This window comes from Lipotes vexillifer, unplaced genomic scaffold (genome assembly GCF_000442215.2).
Source record: "Lipotes vexillifer unplaced genomic scaffold, Lipotes_vexillifer_v1.1 scaffold395, whole genome shotgun sequence".
NCBI lineage: Eukaryota > Metazoa > Chordata > Mammalia > Artiodactyla > Lipotidae > Lipotes > Lipotes vexillifer.
This window is the reverse complement of record NW_006797390.1, coordinates 9,314,889-9,327,029: the sequence shown is the minus strand read 5'-3', so window position 1 is coordinate 9,327,029 and position 12,141 is coordinate 9,314,889. Positions and strand designations below refer to the sequence as shown.

Here is a 12,141-nt window from a genome sequence, read left to right as displayed (position 1 = left end):
AAAAAAAAAAAAAAAAAAAAAAAAAAAAGCTCAGGGGGTTAAGATGCCAACTACTGGGAACTAGCTAACAGTTAGTTATAAGCCAGTTAAAAATGTCAGATAATCGTTATGGGATATTAATGTTTCTTCCTTTGAAAGGCCTTCAATTTAGAGGTTTCTCTTTTTTTAAGGAAAGATTTTTATGAAAAATCTTAGTTTCAAGAGAAGAAAAAGGCTAAACTGACATGGCAAAATACACAAACCAATTTTGTATATTACCGCAGACCCATTCAGTCAAAGAATGATAAATGAGAGCAACTCCCAGCTCTATCACCCCTCCCTTAAGATTTGTTTTTACCTTTACAAATGTGGCTCTTCTTAAACCAGATTCTAATCAGTTATTCCACCTTAGAGGACCTCATTACTTTCATTCCCTTTTAGAGTGAACTTCCAAACTCACAATCATGCACATGGATATAGTTTAAAAGTATACAAGCTGCCCACTCACACAGCCAGCTTCTCCTCTGCTTCCTCACTCCCTGTTACACAGATGCAGGCCTGCTCTAACTGCAGGAAGGAGAGGCCAGATCATCCCTGGTCCAGGGTACAAATGGGATGCAGGGCATAGACCTCCAGGAAAGCAGGTGGCTTGTACCCACTCCCAAGAGTTATCAATAACCTCCATAAAGCATTTATTGCATTAATCCAAAGCTTGCTCCTAGAAGGCTGCAAATTTCACTAGAGTTAAATATGTATTTCTTCAAGAAAGATATACATGGCTACAAAGTTCACAGATGCTGCACGGTCTGAGCAAGCCTGAGAACGCCCACTCTGATGCTAAGTCTTGGGGAATACAGGTTCGATGAGGAAGTGCACATAAGCCTTCGTTGCCATTTTCTTTTCTGCCTTTTGCCCATTTTGCCATGCAGTACTGTTATCAGAAATGGGCAAGGATTAAAACAGGATTATAACATTAATCAGTTAAAAATGTCAGTAAAGGAAAATAAAAGAGAACATTAACATTAGGTTTTGTTAATGTTCAACAGGGAGCTCATTTATAAACATGATTTCTATTTTTTCTTGTTAAAAATTACTGGGCAGGGAATTCCTTGGCAGTCCAGTGGTTAGGACTTGGCACTTTCACTGCCGAGGGCCCGGGTTTGATCCCTGGTCGGGAACTAAGATCCAGCAAGCCACGTGGCATGGCCAAAAAAAAAAAGAAAACAAAAAACCCAAAAAATAAAAAAGTAAAAATTACTGGGTAATACACATCTACACAAAAACTTGTACATAAATATTCACAGCATCATTATACATAATAGCCAGAAAGTGGAAACAACCTAAATATCCATCAACTGATGAATGGATAAACAAAATGTGCTGTATCTACACAGTGGGAGATTATTCTTCAGACAGTGGGATGAAGTACTGATCTGTGCTGGCACCTGGATGACCCTTGAAAACACTATATGCTCAGTGAGAGAGCCAGTCACGAAACACCACCCAGCGTATGACTCCATTTACATATAGACCCATAATAGGCAAATGCATGGAGACAGAAAGAGGATGGACTGGGGATGGAGACAGGGAGCTGGTGGGACTAGAAGTGGGAAGTTACTGTCAACATATATAGTTTCTTTTGGCGGTATTAAAAATGTTATCACTGCCACCACCATCTATAGCACATGAAAAATGAAAGCAGCATGCTTACATTTCTCCCTTTAGTGTTATTAATATAAAGATATCAATCACACTGAACGGAAAGTAGTACCTTAACATGACTGTTTAGTCCGTTACTTAACACCAGAAAAGGTTCCATCTACTCTGTTGGGTATAGTTTAGAAACTTATAAACAGATTCCCCCAGGAAAGAAAGAGGTACTTTCTAGTTTCACCCCTATAATCCTAGGCCCATGAAGCTGTGTAGTGTTGTGAACACTCCACTGTAAAAAACAAAACCACCACATCAAACAACCCACTCATTAACTAGGAAAATAAAGATAAAGAGACCTTCACAAACTTCTTTGTCCAGGGATTTTAGCTCCTCTTCAATTTCAGTTTTAACTTTTAATAAAACTTCTTGATCCAGAGATTGTGAAGCTACATCCTGTTGAACCCCTGAAACCAATAAGAAAGGTTACTAGTGAAAGAGGGGGAAAGAAAACATTAGAATATGGGTAGGATTTTAAGCATTAAGTCAGAAAATACAAAATCAAGACTCATTATCTTGACTAGGGGCTAGGAGATAATGTGAAGATGAGGAAGCTGAGGCTTGGGTAGGTCGTCCCACGACTATGGAGGAGCTGTGACTGGAATTCAGGCCAGTGTGAGTACAGAGCCACTGATGCAGCCTGTGTCCTCCTCCTCATCTGGCTGGGCTGCTAGGAAGGAAACAGCTCAGAAACAGTTTTGACATAACAGGGAAGGAAACCTAAAAGGCTGTCTAGATCAGTGATAATGTCTCCTGAAAATGACATTCACGGCCCCTTACCTTCACATCTTCATGCAAACTGCAGCTCAAGAGAGAAGGCCCATTATCATCAAAAGACTTATATCCTCCAAATTAAGAAAACCATGAATATACCAGAAGTATGGGGCACACGCTATTCTCATGCAGTAAAAGGAAAAGTAAGGTCCTGGTCTGTAGCACAGAATGGAGAACAAAGAGGAAGACTCCAAAGGAGAAAAATAAACCAGACGCTTAACAATTTACTAATATTTCCTGCCCCAGATATTTGGGGCAGAGTGCCATCATTTCATCTGAAACACTGAATCCAACTATGATAGCTCACTCCTCCCATTCAGAACATATTTGTATTCAGAATACATTTATTTTATATATTCCCAGTACTTTTACAGTTGTTTCTATCACTGCCAAGTTTTATAAACAGAGGTTTTAGGCTTTAATATGCTTTCATCCTTTGCAAACAAAAAATTCTGAATTCAAAGATGAGCTTACTAATTTAATTTAGGTCAAGAAACTTATAGCATCTGTAGGTCTTTAAAATTCATTTGAAAAATAAAAGGTTAATAAACATTTCTATATCTCACAGATTATCTGATTAGATTTCAACTTTCAAAGTTGACAAAAATAATTTTCCTTCAGGCTACATAAAACACTTTCCTTCTGAGCTGAGGCTAACTAAAATAAAACTCAGACCCTCAAAAGGTTTTTTTGTGGAAAATGTAAAATTCCTTAGGTATTTCTAGTTGAAATGCAACAGAAAGGATCCCCTCAATGTTATGGTTAATACATATTTTATTTAATGACATTTCATTTAACATTTCTGCCTATATATACATACATATATATATATATATATATATATATATATATATATACACACACACATATCTTAGTTGAAACTACATACATAAAAATTTTAAAACATTACCTAAAACAATGTGCTACTAAACAACCAGTGGGTCACTGAAGAAATCAAAACGGAAATTAAAAAATACCTGTAGACAAACGGAGATAGAAACACAAGAATCCCAAATCCATGGTAGGCAGCAAAAGCAGTTCTAAGAGGGCAGCTTGTAACAACACAAGCCTACCTCAGGAAACAAGAAAAATCTCAAATAACCAACCTAACCTCACACCTAAAAGAACCTACAAAAAGAAGAACAAACGAAGCGCAAAGTTAGAAGAAAAGAAATCATAAAGATCAGAGCAGAAATAAATGAAACAGAGGCTAAACTCAGAAAAGATCAATGAAACTAAGAGCTGGTTATTTGAAAAGATAAACAAAATTGATAAACCTTTAGCCAGACTCATGAAGGAAAAAAGAGAGGACCCAAGTAAAATAAAAAGTGAAAGAGGAGAAGGTACAATCCACACCACAGAAACACAAAGGATCATAAGAAACTACTATAAACAACTGTACACCAATAAAATGGACAACCTAGAAGAAATGGATAAATTCCTTGAAACATGCAATGTCCCAAGACTGAATCAGGAAGAAAAAGAAAATATGAATAAACCCACTGCCAGTAATAAAATTGAATTAGTAATTAAAAACCTCTCCCAGGGCTTCCCTGGTGGCACAGTGGTTGAGAGTCCGCCTGCCGATGAAGGGGACAAGGGTTCGTGCCCCAGTCCGGGAAGATCCCACATGCCGCGGAGCAGCTGGGCCTGTGAGCCATGGCTGCTGAGCCTGTGCGTCCGGACCCTGTGCTCCGAAACGGGAGAGGCCACAACAGTGAGAGGCCCGCGTACCGCAAAAAAAAAAAAAACCTCTCCCAAAACAGAAGTCCTGGACCAGACAGCTTCACAGGTGAATTCTACCAAACATTTAGAGAGGAGTTAATATTGTACCAATCCTTCTCAAACTATTCCAAAAAATTGCAGAGGAATGAATGCTTCCAATCTGATTCCATGAGGCCAGCATCAACCTAACACCAAAACCAGACAAAGATATCACAAAAAAAGAAAATTATAAGCCAGTATCACTGATGAACACAGATGCAAAAATCTTCAACAAACTATTAGCAAACCAACTCCAAAAATACACAGTACACTAAAAGGATTATACACCACAATCAAGTGGAATTTATTCCAGGGATGCAAGGATGGGTCAACATCTGCAAATCAATCAATGTCATACACCACCTTAACAAATCGAAGAATAAAAATCATATGACCATCTCAACAGATGCAGGAAAAGCTTCTGATGAAATTCAAAAGCTTTTATGATATTTATGATAAAAACTCTCAACCCATTTATGATAAAAAAAAACCTCTCAACAAAGTGGGTAAAGAGAGAATATACCTCAACATAATAAAGGCCATATATGACAAGCCCACAGCTAACACAAAAGACCCTGAATAGCCAAAACAATCTTGAGAAAGAAGAACAAATCTGGAGGTATCACACTCCTGACTGCAAACTATACTACAAAGCTACAGGAATCAAAACAATATGGTACTGGAACAAAAACAGACACAAAGATCAATGGAACAAAACAGAGAGCCTGGAAATAAACCTATGCTTATATGGGCAATTAATCTACAACAAGAGAGGCAATAAGGAAAAGACACATCTTCCATAAATGTTGGAAGGGACTTCCCTGGTGGTCCAGAGGGTAAGACTCCTCGCTCCCAATGCAGGTGGCCCGGGGTTCAATCCCTGGTCAGGGAACTAGATCCCACATGCACGCCACAACTAAGAGTTCGCATGCCACAACAAAGAAGTCCACATGCTGCAACTAAAATATCCCACATGCTGCAACGAAGATCCCACATACTGCAATTAAGACCCAGAGCAGCCAAAATAAATAAATAAATATATTTTTTAAAATGTTGGGATACCTGGACAGCTATATGCAAAGAATCAAACTGGAACACTTTCTCACACCATATACACACAAAAAAAACTCAAAATGGAGTAAAGGCTTATAAGACTTATAAGACCTGAAACCATAAAACTTCTAGAAGAAAACATAGGCAGTATGCTCTTTGACATGGATCTTAGGAATATTTTTTTGGATATGTCTCCTCAGGCAAGGCAAACACAAGCAAAAATAAATGGGATTACATTAAGCTAAAAAGATTTTGCACAGTGAAGAAAACTAGCCACAAACGACAGCCTAATGAATGGGAGAAGATATTTGCAAATGATACTATCCAGAATATACGAAGAACACATACAACTAGATATTAAAAAAAAACACTTCAATTAAAATTGGGCACAGGACCTCAACAGACATTCCAAAGAAGATGGCCACCAGGCACATGAAAAGATGCTCAACATCACTAATCATCAGAAAAATGCAAATCAAAACCACAATGAGATTATCACCTCACACCTGTCTGAATGGCTATTACCAAAAAGACAATAAATAACAAATGTTGGTGAGGTCGTGCACTGTTGATGGAAATGTAAATGATACAGCCGATATGGAAAACAATATGGTGGTTCCTCAAAAAAATTAAAAATAGAACTACCATACAATCCAGGAATTCCACTTCCGGGTATTATTCTGAAGAAAATAATTCGAAAAGATACACACACACACACACACACACACACACACACACACACACACACAGAGGCACCCATGTTCATGCAGAACTATTTATAATAGGTAAGATATGGAAACAGCCTAAGTGTCCATCAACGGACGAATGGATAAAGAAGATTTGTGTGTGTGTGGGGGGGGGGTTGGCCAAAAAGTTCGTTCGGGTTTTTCTGTACGATGTAACAGAAAAGCCCGAGTGAATTTTTTGGCCAACCCAATACAATGGAATACTGTTCAGCCATTAAAAAAAGAATGAAATCTTGCCATTAGTGACAACATGGATGGACCCGAAGGTTATGCTAAGTGAAATAAGTCAGACAGAGAAAGACAAATACCAATATGATCTCACTTATATGTGGAATCTAAAAAAACAAAACAAATGAGCCAACATAAGAAAACAGAAACAGACTCATAGAGAACAAACAGGTGGTTGCCAGGGGGAGAGGGGTGAGGGAGAAGAAAAAAAACAAAACAGTAACTATGTGAGGTAATGAATGCTAATTAGCTTGCTTGCGGTAACCATTTCACAGTGTATTTTTATATGAAACCATCACGTAGTACACCTTAAATATATGCAATTTTTCTTAATTATACCTAATAAAGTTGATAAGTTTTTTAATTACATAAAACAGACACAGGGACTTCCCTGGTGGCACAGTGGTTAAGAATCCGCCTGCCAATGCAGGGGACACAGGTTTGAGCTGTGGTCCGGGAAGTTCTCACACGTCACGGAGCCACTAAGCCCGTGCGCCACAACTACTAAAGCCTGTGTGCCTAGAGCCCGTGCTCCACAACAAGAGAAGCCACCGTAATGATAAGCCCACGCACCGCAACGAAGAGTAGCCCCTGTTCGCTGCAACTAGAGAAAGCCCACACGCAGTAACAAAGACCCAACACAGCCAAAAATGAATAATTAAAAAAATAACAATAATCTGCCTTCCAATGAAGGGGACAAGGGTTTGATCCCTGGTCAGGGAACTAAGATCCCGCATGACACCTGGCAACTAAGCCCAAGTGCCACAATTACAGAGAAGCCCATGCATGAACTGCAAAGAAAGATCCCGCACGCTGCAACTAAGACCTGATGCAGTCAAAAATAAATTTTAAAAAAACACACAATCTTACGCAAAATTTGAAGACAAAATGTATCCTATGAATAAGGTAATCTTTGTAAATTCTCATAAAGCATAAACATCTATCTTTACATATAGGCTTTGTTTTTCCAATTTTTTTTTTTTACTGTGGTAAAATACATCTAACAAAATTTACCATCTTAACCATTTTTAACTGTACAGTTCAGTAGTATTAAATACATTCATAATGTTGTGCTACCATCCATCTCCAGAACTCTTTTCATTTCGTAAAACTGAAGCTCTAGACCCACTACACAGTAACTCTCCATTACCTCTTCTCTTCAGCCCTTGGCAAACACCATTCTTCTCTCTCTCAATTCTGACTACTCTTAAGTACTTTATACATTTGTCTTTCAGGAACTGGCTTATTTCACTTCCAGACTTGTAACAAATCTCAAGTACTGCTTATAATTAGAACAGGTTTTCCTTTTAGAAGTAATCTGTAGTTCAGATGGCCCTACAACTTCACTGATTAATATCATCGCACCAGGTAAAGTGACTTCCAGAATATACGTAACATTAAAACAAGGCAAACACAGACTGGGAAATTATTTGGGGTCAATCTTATTTCTTTCACTGAAATTCTCTCTCTCCATCTGGCTTCCTGGAAGGCGTCTCAGTAAAGGGGAAGGTAAGCTTTGAGGCCAAGCATTCCAGCTCATTACACTGAGACTTTAGGCAACGAAAATAATCTTCCTGAACCTCTCCTCTTATGTAAATAGGAAAATAATACCTACCACAAAGAGAAGCTGTCAAGGGCAGTGAGATAAATTAGTTAAGCTCCACCACATCAAAAATGCTCAAAAGATAGTGGCTCCCACCCACCAATCCTTTTGACTCTCTAAAATGGGTTGTTACCATTGCACAGTGATCTTTCCCCAAACCTTGTCCCTGTGAACAGAATCAGCTTATCATAGATTTCTAATCAATGATGCTCATACAGAATCTGCTTTCAGTATTCTAACAGTCTGGACCAGCAGAAACAACCTTCTGACAGTTTAGATAATGCCAAGTGACACAGTGTCTGTTATAACACCAACAGTTACTCTCACTCTTCAATTGCTGCAAGAGAGAATGGCTTAATATCAGCTGATCTAAAACTAAAATACAGAAACTTCCCTGGTGGTCCAGTGGTTAACAATCGTCTTGCAATGCAGGGGACACCGGTTCAATCCCTGGTCGGGGAACTAAGATCCCATGTGCCGCAGGGCAACTAAGCCCACATGCTGCCAACTACTGAGTCCACGTACCACAACTAGAGAGAAGCCTGCGCACCACAACAAAGAGCCTGCATGCTGCAACTAAGACCCGATGCAACCAATAAATAAATATTAAAAAAATAAAACGAAAATATATATGTTTCCTGAACACATGTCCAACAGAGTTTCATTAATTTATATTAAAAAACACAGAAGGAAAGTTAATTTTTTAAATATAAGGGTACATTTCACAATAAATTCATCTGAGAAGTTTTACCGGGAAGCTACAGTCCTGAGTACCAGAAGGTCCCTGGTTTTCCAAATTTCCAGCAGATGTGACTGCCTCAAAGGGACTTGCCTTCAAACTTTTTCCAGGCTCAAATAATCTCTGGCGTGCTCAACAATGGAAGAATTTTGATCAGTCACTGCCATGAGCTACAGTGAATACAGTACTTTTAAGACAAACCCTTCTCTTACCTACCTGATCCTCCTTCACATGCACTTCCACAGCAGAAGCAGGGTGACCACCATGCTGAAGAGCTTGGGTTAGCCTTTTAAGTTCTGCAAAAACATCTCAAACTCAACATCGGCCAGCTTGCTTCTGACCTGTCCTTTAATCAGAAATACAGAGCTCCTGAATATTTCAGACCCTTTCCAGGGAATACAACCTGCTGGATGAACCTTTTTATAAGGCTTCCTGACATGAGAATTAGTCCCTCCATTCCTTGCATTCTAGATTTTATACTCAAATTAAGCTGGATCATCAGAAAAATCCCCAGATAATATTACCTATTTGTTGTTATAACTGAGCTGCACTTTGGTGCCATTTCCTTAGCTTTTATCCACAATCACATTAAGAAAGTGTCTTGAAATGTAATACAGTATTTGACATTGACATTTTCTACTGCATTTCTCTGTGCCCTACGTAATAAAGCTCTAAGTGAAAAACAATTCTCTTAAAGAATAACATTCCACTTTAAAGAAAATAGTATAGCTTCTGGTTAAGGGAAAAAAATCCTGGGAACTAAATGCAGTAGTCTCCTTTATGGTTTCAGTTACCCGCAATCAGCCAGGTTGGAAAATACTGAATAGTAAATCCTAGAAATAAAATTCATTACTTTTATATTACACACCATTCTGATCAGTGTCATGAAATCTGGTGGGGTCCTGCTCCATCCCGCCTGAGACCTGAAACATACCCAGAATATCCAGACTGTATATACTACACGCCCATTATTATAGGAAAACACCAGTACACACAGGGTTTGGTACTAACCGGCACTGTTTCAGGCATCCCCTGAGAATCTTGGACCATATTCCCCATGGATGAGGAGGACCTACTGTATACCTTCACTTATTTTTGGCTTTGCCTCAGAACCAAATTCACTGCTCAATGCTAGGATTACTGTATAGGACCCTATAGACTACATATCTATGATCTATTATTCCCACTATGGAAATGCAGAGTCTTCCTATTCTCACTTGATTGGAATTTATTTATTTATTCCCATTATGTATTAATTATAAGGCACATTAAATGATATATGGTAAGAAATTTTTAAAAATTAATTCCTCTTCCCACCCAGTATGAACTCACTGCCAATTTCTTCACTAACAAAAAAAGACATTTTTACCTAACCTGGACTGCTCTTCCTTTTCCTGATTATTTAATTCTGTCCACCCTGCAAGGACCAATTTTTAAAAATTAATTAATTAATTAATTAATATATTTATTTATGGCTGCAGTTGGGTCTTTGTTGCTGCGCAGGGGCTTTCTCTAGTTGCGGCAAGTGGGGGCTTCTCTTTGTTGCAGAGCACGGGCTCTAGGTGTGCGGGCTTGGTAGTTGTGGCTCGCGGGCTCTAGAATGCAGGCTCAGTAGTTGTGGTGCATGGGATTTAGTTGCTCTGTGGCACGTGGGATCTTCCCGGACCAGGGCTCAAACCCATGTCCCCTGCATTGGCAGACGGATTCTTAACCACTGAACCACCAGGGAAGTCCCAATTTTTTTTGGCCTCGCCGGGCGGCTTGCAGGATCTTAGTTCCCCGCCCAGGGATTGAACCCGGGCCTTCGGCAGTGAAAGTGCCGAGTCCTAACCACTGGACCGCCAGAGAATTCCCTGCAAGGAGCAATTTAAGTCTCTCTACTTTTCCACAGTAACTTCACTGACTACTTATGTATCATTGATGTTTGAACATGTATATCATTTAATCTGTGCCACATACTTTAACACTTAAATATATATTGTCTTATACCATTCAATGATGCTATAGTTTATTATCATTAATCTGACCTGATTACAAACTACAAAATATTTGAGGTAGTCCCTTTGTCCTAGACTTGGGTCAAGTAAGGACTAAAAAAGTACACGAATACTTGATAGCAAAAGCTATCACTGTCACTGTGATGAAGACTCAAAGCATTACAATGTATAACACGACAACTCTGCTGGAAAGAAAGGACACTTAAGAAAAAGACAAAAAAATAAAAGTAGTAAATAGATTCAGAGGAATTAAAAAAAGTTATCGGTATATTTTGAGGCTACCTCAAATGACAAAAGTTAAAAGAGATAAAGAAAATGAGTAGTCATTTTATGTAAGAGAGTAAGAATACAGAACAACTACCTACACAGGACAGTAACGAGAACATTTATTTATGGTGATGGACTGTGATGGAGAACACTGAGGAGGAGGAATGGAAAGAATAAGACCTCAACCACCATCTCCAAGCTTATGAGAGTTTTCAGAAATGACTTGCCCAAGCTCAAATAAATTATACAGAAACAAGATTAGAAAGTAGATATTCTTATAAGTAAAATTATTACTGAATTCAAAAACATACAATTACAATTTTTGAAGTACAATGAATGAAAAATAAGGAATATATGAATGTTTTATCTGCCATCTGCCCCTTTCAGGAAAATCTGCACACCTAAGACACATACACACCCTCACACCCATCACAGCACCACCAACACTACCACCAGGCCGCAAAGTAAATGACAGGAATGTCTTGGTTACCGCATGCCTCATCCTGCCCAGATTAAAGAAAAGCAGCTGATTAAAGGCGTACCTATTCTCATGAGACTAATGTGATGCTAATTACACATGACAAGTTATCGTACTTGATAATAAGCCATGTGGAAAACCTAAACCAGAAAAAGTCTACTGCTGTCAGGATACAAAAGGCTATTTCTTTAATAACCAATGACACAGACAGATTCACTGCTTTTCACTCAACCAGCCCCCACCCCACCCTGATTTTCAAAAGCACAGAGCTATGCAGTAGCACCAATGCAGCATAAATCCTGCACTATAAACCCAGAAAAATATCTCAAAGATAAACAGACTTTAGTACACTAAATCCCACCCACCTCCGTGTCAAAGGAAGGGTCAGGTGAGTCAGCAATCATCATACTCCAGCCCTGAAATGCACTCAAAATGAATATCAGACCAACAAGCTTAGAACAGCTGTATGTATGGCCTAGACCTTCCAGAGCAAATGCTTTCTAAATCTATGGTTCCCCAAACTGGGGCACATTAAAATTACTGAGAGAATATTAAATAATAATGAAGTAATAATTAAAGATACAGATTCCCAGGACCCAGTATGGAGCATCTGGTTCAGTAGGTCTGGGGCAGGGCTCCATAATCTTTGTTTTAATAAGTGTTCAGGCAATTAGACTTGACAAATACTGCTCTTGACAACCCAAATAATTATAACCAAATAATTATAATCAAATTATAATCAAATCAGATTATAATCAAACATCTACTGAATAGTACAGACAACATAGTTCAATTATTCATTC

General features: G+C 38.6%; 1 protein-coding gene across 1 annotated transcript in view; it reads right to left on the bottom strand.

Moving 5' to 3' along the window:
* Nucleotides 1-12,141, bottom strand: part of BCL2L13 (BCL2 like 13) — a 53,426-nt gene that overhangs the window by 24,551 nt on the left and 16,734 nt on the right. Inside the window, exon 2 of the mRNA XM_007469525.1 lies at nucleotides 1,989-2,096. Coding sequence (XP_007469587.1) covers nucleotides 1,989-2,096 — 108 coding nt within the window. The remainder of the gene's footprint in view (nucleotides 1-1,988; nucleotides 2,097-12,141) is intronic.